This window comes from Octodon degus, unplaced genomic scaffold (assembly GCF_000260255.1).
Source record: "Octodon degus isolate 3935 unplaced genomic scaffold, OctDeg1.0 scaffold00147, whole genome shotgun sequence".
NCBI lineage: Eukaryota > Metazoa > Chordata > Mammalia > Rodentia > Octodontidae > Octodon > Octodon degus.
The window spans coordinates 6,416,086-6,432,973 of record NW_004524723.1 but is presented as its reverse complement, the minus strand read 5'-3'; the positions used below and the strand labels follow the sequence as shown (position 1 = coordinate 6,432,973).

The following is a 16,888-nucleotide window of genomic DNA, read 5'->3' as shown; positions in this document are numbered from 1 at the left end:
AAAAAGGTAAAACTTCACAAACTATAAATATAGCACCCAGAACAAAATCTACTATTAAATAAGACCCTGTATTCTTTGCCTCGAGACCTATTTTTACAGTTTGTACTCACATATATTTACTCGGGTCATGTCGTGGTTTGGGTTTTTGCAAGGGGAACAATACAATACAGGACACATTTTATAATAGTATTTTATAATGAATTCACATACAAGAAGTACAGGAAGTCTGTCCACACACATAAACACTAAAGACTCCAGGTGAAGGTCTAGATCTTAACAGACTGCATGGAGTCCAGCTGAAAACCTAGAGCTCATAACAATGCCTCCCACAAGTCCAACTGGAGGCATCAAGCCCACAGGTCCGCTTCATGGATCCGTGCTGGCAAGGCCCAAAGGTCAATGGTGGAAGCTGGAAAGTCTATGCCAGTGGGAAGAAGGATCTGTGCTAGCAGGCTGAGGGATATGAACTGAGCTGAGGCAGTGATTGAGACTGGGCATGGTGGCACGCACCTGTAATCCCAGCTCTTGGAAGGCTGAACACAGGCGATCACCATGAGTTTGATCTACATAGTGAGACTTATAGATCCTGTACTAAAATATAAGAGTTCCACCAAGTCCAAGATTTAAATAATGAGGAATCAGCCAAATAAGTAGAGATTAAAGAGTACTTCAACATTAGACCCGCATAAAGAAAAAAAAAAAAGCAGTTTCCTATATAACTATGGAGTTAGTGGGAGGGTAGGGCTCTGGTAAGAAAAGGTAGGAGATAAAGCTAGAAAAAGAATCATAAGCCCAACATCAAGACCCTTATATATGATATCATTAAAGAGACATGGATTTTGCTATTTTAAGTAATGAAAAGCCTTTGGGTTTTGGAAACATTCCTCTGACTGCCAAAGGGGGGACATACTAGGGAGTGGGAGGGAGAACAGAGGCAAAGAAAAAGCTGTTAGGAAGTGCCCTCTATACACAAATGTCCCTGAGCTAGCACTGTAGCACTGAAATTATTGACAAAGAGGAGAGCAGATTCAATTAGTTAAGGCCAGGGCTATAGCTCAGTGGCATAAGCGCCTGCCTGGCAAGTACAAGGTCCTGAATTCAATCCCTAGTACCACAAAATTAAATTAAATTAAAACAAATAAAAAAATTAGCTAAGAGGGAAAAATTAACAGAAATTAGTAATTAATTACCTATAGGGGGTTAAAGAACATGGAAGAGCCAAGAAAGTATAGTAAGTGTTATTCTTTTGAGTGAATAGTTGATTAAGAGAGAAATGGGTAAAAATAATAGGTTTTCTGTGTTTTTAATATATTTTCATTTTAACTGACAAACACTAATTGCACATAGTTACAGTGTAATAGTTCATCCTTCCAGGCTCTGATAACCACTATTCCGTTCTCTATCTCTCTGAGAATGACTTTTTAACTTCCACATATAAGTTAGAAAATGTGGCATTTGTATTTTTGTGCCTGACTTGCTTAAAACCATCTAAACGCATCCAAGTAGTTATAAAAGCAAAATTTCCTTTTTTTACACTTAAACAACATTCCTTTGTGTATATAAATATGTATCACACTTTCTTTATTCATCCACCCACTGACGGACGCCAACGCTAATTCTATATCTCAGCTATCTGTGAACAGTGCAGAATAAATATGAGTGCAGATGTATCTTAAACATTCTGATTTCATTTCTTTGGGTATGTGTTACTGTATCTAGTTGTCCCCCCAAAGCCTCATGCAGTCATGGGGTGTGGACTTCTAGAGTTTGAGACGGACTCATGATGCACTGGGATTATGGGTCTTAGTACTGCTGGGATTATGGGAGTGAGTACTTTCCCCAGCCTGGGGCAGAGAGCCTGAATGCAATTTAAGAGAGACAGACTTCCTTTCTGTTGCCATTGTTGCCACTGGTGCTACTCCTCCTCCCTTGGCTCCTCTTGCTCTTTGCCACTGCCATGAACTGATGCTCTCTGTCCTGTGTCACTCTGCCTTGGAGCCAGCCAAGTATGGACTAAAACCTCCAGTAACTGGAAGCCATATAAACCTTTTCTTCCTTCATTTTGGGTGTCAGGTATTTGTCCCAGCAACAAGAGAATACTGAAACAATACGTTTTAAGTAACGAGATTGTTAAAACATATGGTAGTGCTATTATTTTTATTTTGTATAGTAAAATAATTGTTTTTAAGGAGAGAAGTTCTGTGTTCACCTGTTGAACCTGATGGGCTTGTAGGATACTCACAAATCAGCAGGGAAATGAAAATATACCAAGTCCCCCCAGAGAAAATTAGTAGCAGTGGGCATGCAGCCCTATATCTACCATAAGAAGGGAAGAGAGAATACTAGGCTAAGGCTGGTATACTGGGAAACACTGCAACAGGCAGAGACAGAAGTCTAAGAAGATTGAACAAAACATAATCTCCAGAGATGCAGGCAGAAGACCAAGATAATGCATGTTCTAACAGTCAAGAGAATGAAAGCGTCAAGGAATGACTGATCTATAGCAACAAAGCTGACAGGTCCAGCAGAGTAAGATTTAGAAAATGTTCACTAGCTCTGACAATTTGGAATTATTTAATGATTCTACAGAATGATCTTAGCAGAATCACAATAATTGTAGCTGTTGTACCATGTTGAATACACTATATATTGTCCTAAATATTTCCAGATACAATTTCATTTTACTGATGAAAAATCAGGAGCCTAACAAATCAACCTGAGGTACATATGGATTCTTTACACCTGAATTTTTCATCTGTGAAAATTAGGCCAATAATAGTATTTACTACATGTGGCTGTCATGACAATTCATAATATTACTAATAGACAATTTTCCAAACATTACAAGATGGAATGTCTGGGTGGAACTATCTAGTAAGTGGCACAACTGGGATTTGAATCTTACTTTCTAATCACAGCCAGAGAAGAGATTGGGCCACAGTACATGCTTCATTAGAATAAAAGGGGAACATTTCTGTGCCAGAAAGAAAACCTGCCTCAAGAATGAGAATTGAAAACTAAGGAGAAGGAATGCAGTTGACTTCTTCCAGCAGTATCTAGCTCCTAGATGAACAAAAAGAAAGTGAACTGTAGCACCAATTCTGCGTGAGGATCTGGCTACATGAATTGACAGGACAGTGACACGGAACCACAGGCTGCTATCAATGGTCCAAATGGCCACACATGTGTTCATAGAAAACAGAGAGGAGTCACAGAAGAAGTAACACACTGGAAGAACAAAGTGGAAAGATGAGCAGACCTCAATGTTGATGACAATGAGGGTGGTATGAGATAGAATGGCAGGATGCATTATAATAGGGAATGGGCTACTTGAATGTTAAGATATTAGAATATCTAATCACCATTGGGTTTCAGGAAACATTGCATCAGGAGATCATCTCAATCCAACAGAACTGACCAAAACAAGCAAAGAAGAGACCATGCAATAACGCATAAGAATAATCCAAGAAGTGGAGGAGTAAAGAGGTGAAGCATACTCGAGGAAAATAGGATATTCTAGACAAAGTAGGACTCTACACTTAAAATGACAAAGAAAGAAGACAAGAAGAAATATATGTGATGAAAGCTCCATGAGGGAAGGAACTGTTTTGCTTATCATTGTATCACCATAACTTAAGTACAGAGTATCTATCGAAAGAACAAACACATAGCATCAATTCTTGAAGACTTATCATACACTTTTATACCACTGCTAGGCAAATTGAAGTAGACATGAACAATTCCCATGCAGGCAGTACCTGGTTTCTCTGTTCAGCAGCTGTCAGCTCCTGCTGCAGCAAGTCTACCACCTGAGCACGGCCTAGCAAGGCCTCTTCATGTTCTTCAAGCTTCCTCTGCAGCACCCTCAATTTCTGTAAAGAAAATATATTAGACATAATGTGCCAACCAATGAGCTCTATTATTTCAACATGTCATGGAGATTTGTGTACTTAAATTTTGGGATGTGGGGGAAATGATAAAGAGTGAGACACCAACATGAAATGCTCCCCATTCACCAGAAAAAAGAATGACCAAAGTGTCTTCCCCAGAGCACTGACAACAACCCAGCTCAGCACATCCAAGTCCCTGAATTAGGGAGCCTTTGTAATAATTATAGAAAAATGACTTTCATGCTTTCAAAATTATATGTTGTTCTAAATAATGCAAGTAACATGTATATCTCACCCACCAAAGAGAACGTGCTTTGCAGGCAAGAACATTTCTCTTCTCCTAGATTCATGCACAGAGCAGGTTCTTGAAGAAAACACTCACTGAATAAATAAATCAATGACTGGCACGAACAATATTCTACTTGATAAGTCATATATTCTGAAACTTAGTAGTACATTCTGAAAGAATGCTTAGAACTTGAAAGAAATTACCTTGGAAACAATCCAACAGATCAAACACAAAGTGCCACAAGAGTGCCTCGCAACACACTACACACTAAACAAAAACGAGTAACTTTGAGTTAGTAGATGGTGAACTCAAATACAATGAAGCCAATCTTCAAAATCCACCCAATGAACTTTTTAAAAAGGGATCACCTAAATTTAATAAAATTTTCATTGCTTCAAAGCCAATTCTTTTCATCTCCAATTTTTTGAAAGCTTAGACTTCACTGATTTGAAGCTTTGGATCAAGTTTTTAATGCATGAAGGTAATGTAATCAGTAAACAGAAGAAAAATAAATCCCAGACTACTCCATACATTCCCCAATTAAACTAAACTTTGAACTTCCAACAATCTGATTAGAGGAGTAAAAAGCAAGATGAAGATAAGAAAAAAATAAATAACATGGAACCAAAGACAAGGACACCAAAAAGAGGCCCACAGGAAGAGCATGTTAAAACCCAGTGGAGAGCAGTGGGGAGGGACAGTGGTTGGAAGGTGGCTGTGATATCTTGATTAAATGTTAACCAAGATGACAGTCATTCTACAAGTGTTCAAGCAACACACCTGTTGCATCTCTGTTTCCACATCTGCCTGGGTTACTAACTGAAGAAGCTCATCTTCGTGAAGACGAACTTGTGTCTCAAAGCGGGCATCTTTCTCCCGGACCACCTGCTGCATGGAACTCAACTGAAGACACACACCAGAGAAACTAGACAAGTTACACTCCCCAAGTGGTTCACAACAAGCTTACAACTACTCTCCAAAAACAGACACTAAGAACTGATAAGCAGTAGGGTTTTCTTCAATCCAGTTTTGAACATCAAGGATGAAAATGCTGGAAGAGAGAGGCCCACCAGTAAGGCAATTTTCCATGTGAGAGAAAACCTATTATCAAAGTTAGAAGTCAGCTGAAATATAAATTTCAACTAGCAATTATATTTTTGTGAGTACAAAAATGTTTTAAATACAAGAGGACTACTTTCAAAGTTCTAAAAAGATTATAATGTTAAAAATACAGAGTAAAGTTAGATTTCTATTAAATCCTGAATATTTCTTTCAATATCATACTCATAGTTAAAAATTTTCAATGAAATTCTCATTCTCTAAAGTGAAAATACTTTCATTTAGAATACTCTACAACCAAACCCAATCCAACTCCCCAGATAGCTATTTTTAGCTGGCATTAACTACAAGCTTCTAGCTTACAACATCTGTGATGGCTCATAACAGAATGGAACAGAAATAAATGGACAAACTGTGAAGACACTCAGTGCCTGTTCATTCATTTCCTTAAGGTCTAAGTTGAAAATACTTGACTGATCAATCTTAGCTTGCCCATTTACACTGGGCCTTTCAGTACTGCTTTTTTAGTTGGACATCTTAACTGAGCTTAGCTTTCTTGTAAGTTTTTGAAAAATCCTTATAATTTTTGTTTATTTATTTTTTGTATTTTAGGGAAGGGTCTACAGGATCTCACTACTAGATTGGACATATAGCGATCCGCCTGTTTATGGCCTCCCAAGAGCTGGGTGGTGTGAGCCACCATTCCCAGTCTCAATTGCCATCTCAGTGTGCCCTGGGGGCAGGGCTAGCATAGCAAGCTCGAGGATTGAACCCCCAGCCCCTGCGCCTGCTTGCAGGCACTTTAATTCGCTGAGCTATTTGGCCAACCCTGTTTGTTTTTATTTTTGATACAGCATCTCCTATGCAGTTCAGACTCATAGTGATCCTCCTGTCTCAGCATCCCCAGCACTGGGATTACAGATGTGTGCCACCACCTCCAGTTTCAGGCTGGCATGGTGCACCTGCGGTTCTGGGGCCAATATGGCATGCAGTACCATGTATCGAACTCAGGATCTTACGCTTGTCAGACAGGTGCTTAGACCACCGAACTATCTCCCCAGCCCAATCCTTACAATTTTTGATCATGTGAATTTTGACCTAAGGATGAATTTGGAAACCTGTGTTTTACGTACACACACATTGTAATATTTACATAGCCAACCACATCTAACTTCTTTCCTCTTAAAGTTACTGAATTTATTTTCTTCTCAACTTTACTCACACACCTTTCAGTGCAACTGAAATACCTTCCTTACCTTGTGCATATATTATCTATCCTCATGGTTTTGCTTAAATCCCAACTTTTCCACATAACTTTCCTTAACTGTCATACTCACAGCAATGTCCTTCATCTCTCCAAATATTTTGTGATGCTGCGTGCTTTTTGGTAAAGCTAACTGGATAAAATCAAAGATTTTAGGACATATATTTTAACTATATTACAGCAGTAGGCCATCCATAGAAGGTATCACTAACTACAAGTCATCAATACGTTTGATGGATAAGACTTGCTGTGCACAGAGGTGCTTCATGGATAAAATGTGGCATGATTCAAAAGGGTTCCCAAAGGAAAAGTATGAGGGTGAGTGGTCAACTAGAAAATGTAGAAAAACAGGAAGAGCTGAAGACGTTAGTCCAAACAGTCTGATCCAGGTAGCAGAAATGAATATGAGGAAGAATGTTGCATACTAGTGCCATTTAACAAAGAATCACATGACCCATACCACCTTCTCATGATATGGTCACTAAATAACCTTTTAATTACAATTTATTTTCCCATTAAGATTTTAGAGAATGAATGAACCAAATTATTTGTATTTCTTTTGGCTTACCTATCAGTCTCTTCCTCAATGTGAGCCCATTCCTAAGAGACTGAATTTCTATGAGCTACCAAAATCAAGTTTTTTGACCTATGAAACTGAGAAACAGTCATGAGCTATGCCATGGCAAATTCACCAACGTAGGTATTTTGAGAGTTTCTAGCTCCTTGAGGACATGCTTGCCTACCATGCTTCTAATTTCTTCTGCTACTGCATCCTTCCAGCTCTACTGTAACACTACTTATATCTTCATCTTTGAAGGTTTAAGCAGTTATTGTGTCTGTGGCCTTGCCAGGTAGTAACACACTGGATTTCATGACTGAGGAAAGGCCCCATCTATCCTACCTGCGCAGCCTGCTCTGCCTGTGTCTGGCTGAGCTGAGATTGCAGAGTGCTAATGAGCTCCTCCTTCTCCTGGAGCTGCTGCTTCATCATCACAAACTCGCCCACCTCTGCAGCACTCTTATCAGGCTGGAGATACAGGAGAAATAAAATGCATGTTTTTCATTTGTTTAAAAGAGTACAAATTAGAATTAAAACAGAAAAAAATAACAAGTGATACAGATTTTCCTTTAACAAAGTTACATGAATTTCACAGTATTTGTTGTAATACATAGTGCTGTCTTCCAACCAGTTATTCATGTTACCAGATATATGCATGTAAAATTGGAAGAATGAAACAAAGAAATGTATAAGAAATTAAGAAGAGAAAAAAGTACAAACAACCGAAAAAAGGAGACAAAACAAATTAAAGCATTAACTGCTTCTTTCCATAAACCAGCACAAATGCATAGTACAGTTGACAAAAGCATCCTGCTTACACACATAGATAAATCGCTTTCCCCGACTCCCTGTCCTGTCCTTCTCCTCAACTCAGTAACACTTTCCTTTTGAATAAGTTCATTTCATTTTACCAGTGTCTATTGTACCCTTCAGATTCCATTTTTCTCTTTCAGGCTCTCCACACTAAGGAGAAAATATGATGTTTGCACATATGGGTCTGATTTAAGAAATAAAATATTTAAGCAAAAGGATTAGCATCCTTAATTCTTTGACTGATCTTTCTCATCTGCCCTATATACCTATTGTATTTCCTTCTAATTTCTAGTCAACATCAAAGGGATCTGTACATACTGTGGTTTTTAAAGAGAAATTATCAAAATTTGTCAGAGGAAGACAGAAACAGTAGCATCATTATTTGTAGCTTCTCAGAATTCTCACACAAAAAAGATAGAACAGCAAAACAAAATTTTAAAAAATGATAATATTTATGATACAAATTAGGAGGGTAGTCCCACAAACCCTAAAATACAACCAATGAGGGACAAACCACCAAAATTCATGAGACTTGCATGGATACTTATAATAGAAAAAGGCAGAAACAGAGTAACATATGATGGTCATTTGAATAGCAAAAGTTCAAAATAGCCCCCACAAAATTATTGGAATGAACAGCTGACCAACATTTTAATAACAGTAGGGCTTTATCATCTTTCATTACTGGGAAAATGCAAGGTGTGTCTACAATAAAAAGAACTAAAAGGGTAAAGCAATGTAGTTCCTCTATTCTCTCAAAACTCACTCACCAGAGCTCCCTTCTAAGATACTGACATGTACTACGAAAGAACTTCTAGGAGGAAAATCAAAATGAAGCTCGTAGGGGATAGTGATACAGTGTTGTCTTGCAACCAGTTATTCATATTATCAGATATATGCATGGAATTTTATTTTACTTTTAGAACCAGGGATAGAACTCAGACCCTCGCACTTGCCAGGCAAGCACTTATTCTACTGGACCATCTCCCCGGCCCTGCATGGAAAATTGTAAGAAGAAAGAAAAAAAGAAATGTATAAGAAATTAAGAGGAGAAAAAGTACAAACAATTGAAAAGAGGAGATGAAACAAATTAAAGCATTAACTGCTCACTGGCAGAACACTTCTTATCTGCACAGTGCTGCAGGTTCTATCCAGAGCACCACAATGAAACAAACAAACAAAAAACAAAACAACAAACAATAACTACGTAGAGCAGTGATAATGGAGACAGAAGAAAGGGATGGTCTGTATATATATATACTATGAAATTCAGTATGAACTAGCCATATGAAGCTACAGAGGGCTTGAAATGTGACTGACGTGAAAGGAATATTTCATTTTTAATGTTATTAAACTGTAAATAATACTTTTTCTATTAAATACAATTTTCTTTTGGTATGACTATATTAACACTTGATTTGCTGCACCAGGTAAGGGATTATGGAGGTGCTGTACAAGCCCCTCCCAGCACATAGTTAGCATCAAGGGGCTGAGTCATCTGGAATGATTTTTTTCTATACCTCTATGTAACACTGTCTTTATTTAAATATTAACAGAGATCAGTAACAGTTGGTATAAGTATAAATCATAATTGGTAACTAAGTGGAAACAAAAACTATTATAATTATAATTGAATATTTTTCTAGATTAATAATAGGTTTTTAAATTGAAGATAAAGGCAGACTACTGATACAGAACTCATTCCTTTCTGTTTCTAAGTCGTATCACTCTGTATAGTTAAATCACAGTTTGTTTAAATGGTCATCGGCTGATGGACAAGTGAATTTGCTGCAGTTTGTGGTGATTACAAGTAAATTTATTCATATTGAGATAAAGTCTTTGGGAAAGACCAATGAGCACATGAGAAAAGAAAGCTACAAATATGAGCAGTCTAGCTCCCATTTATTTGAATACAACACAAAAACAACAGATATAGGAGTCTTACATACAAAAAATTTCTTCCTTCTAAAGGTTCAAAAATTTCCCCATAGAAATAAGGAACAGAAAAGGATCAAGATAAAATCCTATATGAAGCTAGTATTAAAAAAAAAAAAAAAAAAAAACACTAACAAACTGATATAGGACAGGTGACAAAACCAGAGACATGGACAAATAACAGAAACTATAACCTATTTTAGAACGAGTTTTTTAAAAGTTTTAAATTGCACAGGACATAAAAGAAACCTATAAATAAGAAAAACTCAGAAATAATGTGAAAGAACGTCACAAAGAATGATATAACAGGAAATTTGTAGTGAAATGGAGATAATAAGAAACAGAGGAAAATGGTACACATGGGAGATATCAAAGACCACATAAACGAATAACATTTTTCAAAGAAGAAAACAAATACAAGTGAACAGTTTAAATACAGATTATATAATTAAAGCAAACTTCTGAAATAAAAATATGTGAAAGAGCATGCTGGGTGTTTACAAATATCAACCAAGAATAACAAAGACCTATGTACTGTACTCAAATAAAATTTGTAGACTTGGAAAGACAAGGAAAAGAAGGAAAGCAGGTAGAAAGGGAGGATAGGGTGGGGGACAGAAGGAGGGAACTGATAAGACACATAGATAGCTATCTATTGGGCATCAATGAAAAGGTATTTGTCATTGGGCGTTAGTAATTCATAAACTTAACGATTATGAGGTCACTCATACCCCTCCCTACCTGTGTAGCTTGCTCCGTCTGAGCCTGGGTAAGTTGGGCTTGCAAACTGCTAATTAGGTTGTCCCTTTCCTGGAGCTCATGTTTTATCTTTTCCACTTCCAAATCTTCTTCTGTGAAACTCTTGCCATGCTAAAAATACAACAAATAAAGTCAGTATTTAAAAGAATTATAAGTAATATATATTTAATCTTTTGTGCTCTTTGTTCTTTATATATAAATGATTATATATTGATACAGCTTTATTGAACTGATGAGGGCATGAAAAAAAAATCTAACCAAAAACAAGGAATCTTAGGGACTTCTGGTTTTAGCACAGGTCCCCAAGCTATGAGATCGCCCATTAGATCTACCCTACACAGAGCACAGCTATAAATTCTGGACAACACAGAAGACAGCTATTTGAAAATACTGGAAAGCCACCAAAAGCAGGAACATATTGGCAAAGTCGATACCAAATTTCCCATTGTGACAGCTTTTGTCTAAAGTAAGGGCGGTCAGTACTCTGTAGCACTAAACTTTTATAGAAAACCCGCAGTATAGCTGCCTTGAAAAGTCAACGACAGCACTCAGGAAACTACAGCTGCTGTTAAGAAAGAGGCAAAACTTCAGAAAAGGGCCACTGAAGGAAATTCAAATCTTTCAATGATGTATTTTTTAAAAGTTTTTCATAAGGCCAGCGAGATAGCTCAGCAGACTAAGTACCTGCTTTGGCAAGCACAGAGACCAGGGTTTGATCCCCAGTCCTGAGACCCTGTACCAAATACATAAATGAAAAAAAAAAGTTTTCCATAGAAACCAGATTCTATCTCCCCATTTTGTCACTGTTTTTTGAGACAGGGTCTCACTATGTGGTTCAGGCTGGCCTTGAACTCTATATAGCACAGGTTGCCTCAAACTCGTGGTGATCCTCTTTTATCAGCCTCCCAAATGTTGGGATTACAGGCAGGTGCCACCACACTGGGTTCTGTCTCCCTACTGAATCCCCAAACTTAGTTCTGCTTATTGGAAGTATAAGAATGATTTTACATTTTCTTTCAAATAGTACTTAATGAAGCAACAGAGGATGCCTATCATCTCTTCAACTATACTTTCCACAGAATACCTAGCTTTGTATTGCATATATAATGATGAGAAGGCTGCTAAGATGTTGGAACTCACAGGGACTGCTACAGATCATTTATTTAACAAAGGAAGGAAATGAGGCTATAGGATATTCAAAGTCTCAGAGTTAAAAATTAAATTAAAAAGTAGAATATAAAGTGGATAATTTAAGTCTGTCAGCGGTCTAAAGCACCTGCTTAGGCAAGCTTAGACAAAGTGCAGGGACCAAGGTTTGATCCCTGGTACCACTTGCTGTGCCAGTCCCGCTCCCAGGACAGGATGAGCCTGCCACAAAAAGAAAACAAAAACAAAAGTTTGAGAGCATGAGAGAAGTTTGAAGGAACAAACACCATGGGAAGAGAGAGCTCAGTACTAGTACTTCCAGGGCAGGGTGGCTGTCAGAGGAAAAGCCACAGAGTCACAAAAGAATCCAAATGAAGAATTTCTTTGAGAAGATGAACAGAAGCTTTAAATAAGGTTACTGATTCAGAAAAAGTGATGCTTTCTGAGCATCAGCCTCTGAAAATAAAGACCACCAAGATGCTGGGGAGCTAACCAGTGCTCCATGGTTGGGCCTAGAGGACCTATCAGCATCTTTCCTCCTAAGAACTAAGAACACCAAGGAAATAATATAATAAGCCAAAAGGGAAAACAGAGGGAATTAAAAAAAAATATGATTTCTTAATCTTAATCAGGGTGAAGTTCAGGCTAACTACTTTATGCATATGTGACATGCCTGCCTCCATATAAACTCCAAACTCTCCTCAAAACTAAGATCTTTTTTTCTATATATCTGTCTGAATGTAACCGTCTGGATTTTCATAAAGAAAAAGTCATGGAAGTGAATCCTGCAATAGTACTCTATTTCTCAAAAGGCAACTTTCGTTAGTCCTCAGTATCTCCAACTGTAAATTACTTTGTTGGTGATGTCCAACAACCTAGAGAGCTTCCCTCACAGGGAGTTCAATGTAATCTGGCCAATTCAGCCCACAATCCATGAATGTCATCTACCACTACACGGCCATTGGAGGATGCAGACTTCCCTGCACTAAGTCACTAAGTTAACAGACTTCAAAGTAGGAGTGCTAATTTAAAGTTCTAACGAATCTTCAAAGTCTTCCAAAATATATGTGTCTCTTCTCTCTAAAATACAGTACTTATTTCTCTCAGTTAGCCCTTTGCAATTCTCTAAAAGTCTAGGTGACACTGGTATTTCATACTCACACTTTCAGTAGGCTTTCTATTCTTCCTGTGGGTAGAGATGGCAGACCAAACTATGAGTTCACTAAGTGAGGACAGAATTCAGTGCTATCTTTTGCCACCAAACATGCCTGGGACTACTGAAGAACTACTACACTGGAGGGCTTTCCTGACTCTATGTTACATCCTGTGCCCCTACCTTGGAGAATGATTCCTCCGACTCAGGTTCTGTAGGCACAGCAGATCCTCCTTGTGCCTTTATTTCTTCAATGTGTTTATTCAAAGAAGTTAATTTGGCCTTTGCGTGAAGTTTTATTTTTTTAATTTTGTTATCAGCAGCCTTTCTTTCTTCCTACAGAGAACAGTGATGATAAATACATAAGTATTTTTTCATCATTTATCCAGCACATAATCAAAGTTAATTTCAGTAAACATCATGCTATAGGAAATAAGAAGCAGGGGCTGAGGAGATAGCTCAGCAGCGTAAGCGCTTGCCTGGTAAGCATAAGGTCCTGAGTTCAATCCCCAGTATCCCCCCCCCCTCAAAAAAAGAATCAGGTTCTCTAATAACTTAAGAGGAATATCTAGGTGAACAGCGTATCTGTCCTTACCAAATGCTGTGCAAGAAAAGACAAACAATAGTACCTGTAGAATTTCATCTTTCTGCTGCAGCTCAATATCCTTCTGTCTAATAATATCTTTCAGCTCCACCACCAACTTCTCTGCATGAGCCAAGCGCTCCAGAACATCCTCTTGTGTTCTGTTGTGAAGCTCCATGTCTGATTCCTGGGCTAGCTCCTAGAATACAGAAAAAGATACCAATGTATCAGGAAAGAAAAGGCATTAGCTTTCAAGTAGGAGTGCCTTCATTTCAACAACTTTTGCCTGACTCATTTATTTTAAAACTTAAGACTCTTTCTAACTTATCCAACAACAGTTAGCATATTCATTACAATGCAATGCAATTGCATTACAATGCAATTTTATCTCATTTAAGGTTTTCTTACCCTAATTTTACCAAAAAAAAAAAAAAAATGAAAGAAAGTAAAGATCATAAACTAGTAAGTGGAAGAGTTCATGGAACAAAACTCATGTAACCACTATGCACTACTGCTTATCTTTTTAGAAAAGTTCTTTTGACTTATTACGGTCCCTAGAAAACTGCAACACAAACTATAAAAAAAGTGGTAGACAAATTTATAAAAGCAAGCAGATATTCTCAAACTCAAGCAGTGCTTCAGTAAACACACACACACACACGTGTCATTGAAACCCTCCTATTGGAATTAGGAGTATGTATCCAAGGAGGAGGAGTTTAAATGGTCTGGTACTAAACAGGCCCAGGAGAACAAACGAAGAAGATCCTCTAAATCTCAAATAACAAAAACCTTACAGAAGGATCATTTATGACATCACAATGGTTTTTTGTTTTCCTTGGTACCAGGGATCAAGCTCAGGACCTTGTGCTTGTTGGCCAGGAGTTTATATCACTGAGCTATCCCCTCAGAACCATAATGTTTTTCTTTTTTCTTTCTTTTTTTTTGCGGAACCAGGGATTGAACTCAGCATAATGTTTTTCTTAATCCTCATTTCCACTTTGCACAAGGGAGGACTGCTCACATCTTCTTAAAATTATTTTCCTCAGAAGAGCGCAGAATGCATGTCTCATTAGTTTAAATCAGAACAGAGCTACTCACTGGGCTTAAGGGGTCTGTCATACTTTGATCAGTGTCATCTCCCGATAATTCATGCAAAACAACATTTGCTAGTCCTGATAATCGGCTAAGCATTTCTGTGGGAAAGAAGGAAAAGAGGAAGAATCAGCCAAGTGGACACAGCTGCTCCCCCTGCTGGCGACCACATCATCTGGAGGTACAATGAAACTGCGGGCGACACACTAAACAAGGTGCAGCAAAGGCATCCCAGTGGCTGTGGTGTAGTCAGACACCATTATTTTCACTGGCAATAGCAAGAAGATTTTAATCAGCATCACTGAGGCCATCTTTAAAAAAATAAAGCAATTATATAATCCTTAAATACAATTATATAATTTTACATTTTAAAGGTTACCATTTCTTTCATCATAGTTTCATTTACAAATATAAATCTTATTCTTTCTTCTGGCAGACTATTATTCTTTTCTGCTTTTAAATATAAACCCGACTTAGCTAGTTTTTATTTTTATACAGCTCATAAGCCCCATTATTTCAGGAAGTTTTCATATATTTCCTCATATTATATTTTGAAAAAGTGAAAACATAACAACCAAGTGAAGTTCAAAATGGGTAAAATGGGTTCAACAGATAGATGGTAATATATGACAATCAATGTAATTCACAGTATTAATAGACTGAATAAAGAAAGGTACATCATATCAATATATTTAAAAAGAATCATAAATTTCAACATCCATTCATAATAAAATCTCTCATGGAACTAAGAACAGAAGAAAATTAACCTCATAAACAATATCTATAAAAATCCTACCACCAGTATCACTTTTAATGGTGACAGACTAAATGCTCTCACCATAAAATCAGGAAAAGGCAAGGACGTCATCTCTTAACTTCTACGCAATACCATACTGGAAGTCCTAGGCAATACAATAGGTAAAAAAAAAATAAATAAATAAAGTCATACAAAATTAGAAAGGAAGAAAGAAAATTGTCTCAATGAGTAAAAGACATGATTGTCCCCAAAATTTCTCTATTAAAAAAGTTATAAATGAACTCCAAGTGAGTTTAACAAAGGTGTATGATATAACATCAATGTGTACAAATAATATTTTAATACAAATATTTTTATAAGTAGAATTTGAAATTAATATAACAATATGTAACATAGCACTGGACAAAAAGAAAAGCACTTGAGTAGATATTTGAGAAAATATGAGAACTGATAATAATGAAAAGTATTTAAAAACTGAGGAAGAAAATACAAATTTAAATATAGAAATAAATACACAAATTGATAACCTTGTTATGACTTTTCCCAATTTTGATCTATAAAACTAGTACAATTCCAATCTAAATCCCACAAGCTTTCGTTCAGTTTAGTTAAGACTAGTTTAGACTACACAATGTCTAAAATTTAGATGAACAGGCAAAAAAAAAACAGAACCACAATGTTCAACAAGCAAATGAATAATCACTTGCTTATTCATTTTGGGGTACATCCAAACAAGTTATGCTTTAGCAATAAAACAGAATCTATTCACTTGCACAACACAACATAAATAAGATATCTTCCACTACATGAAAAAAGCTAAAAGTGGAAAGCTACATATTAAATGATTCTATTTATATAACATTACGGAAAAGCCCAGAAATAGACCCATATAAATATAGTTTTCTGGGTTTGAAGGAAGGGGGTGTGGTTGACAATAAAAAGGCCATATAGGGGAGTGGAAGGACTAGGGATATAGATCAGTAATAGAATTCATACATAGCAGGGCCCAAGGTTCAATCTCTTAACATGAGAAGGTTAAAAAAAAATAAGCAGGGCCCAAGGTTCAATCTCTTAACATGAGAAGGTTAAAAAAAAAAAGGCCACATGTGGAATTAATGTTAGGGTAAAAGTTCTGTGTGATCTTAGGATAGTGGACTCATAACCACATTCATTTGCCAACATTCATAGAGCTATGCAATATACATACATACATATTGCAATACATATACATATGTTCCAACCAGGATGTCAAAGGTCCCCAGGATGAAGGAAAGAATGGGATATATTAATTCAACTACATTCAACATATATAACAGAAATCTCATTAAAGAACATGGAGAAAATGGAGGTAACCTAAGAAACATTGCAAAATAGTAATTTAATTATGTACTATATGACCAACAAAAAAAGAGAAACAAATATTGTATGCTAGTAATCAATTTTTTCTCATAGTAGTATAGGTTAAGAATTCTGAAACTGCTGCATGTATATCTAGTGTTCTCCCAATCAGTGAAATAAGTCATAAATAAGCAATGAAAAAAAAATCATGTTTCTCTTAATATACATCAATCAATAAATATAAAACATAC

At 36.8% G+C, this 16,888-nt stretch overlaps 1 protein-coding gene across 6 annotated transcripts in view; it reads right to left on the bottom strand.

The window, feature by feature from the left end:
- Golgb1 (golgin B1) overlaps positions 1–16,888 on the bottom strand; it is an 86,938-nt gene that overhangs the window by 56,430 nt on the left and 13,620 nt on the right. For 2 of the 6 annotated variants that reach the window (XM_023702232.1, XM_023702237.1), the window contains exons 2-8: positions 14,549–14,643; positions 13,497–13,649; positions 13,051–13,203; positions 10,551–10,679; positions 7,404–7,529; positions 4,960–5,082; positions 3,759–3,872 (exon numbers count right to left, since the gene is read on the bottom strand). In XM_023702232.1, the coding sequence (XP_023558000.1) occupies positions 3,759–3,872; positions 4,960–5,082; positions 7,404–7,529; positions 10,551–10,679; positions 13,051–13,203; positions 13,497–13,649; positions 14,549–14,641 (891 nt within the window). In that variant the 5' untranslated portion in view covers positions 14,642–14,643. Of the gene's footprint in view, positions 1–3,758; positions 3,873–4,959; positions 5,083–7,403; positions 7,530–10,550; positions 10,680–13,050; positions 13,204–13,496; positions 13,650–14,548; positions 14,644–15,380; positions 15,445–16,888 lie in introns of all 6 variants that reach the window. The other 4 variants (XM_023702233.1, XM_023702234.1, XM_023702235.1 and 1 more) reach the window with 4 other exon arrangements.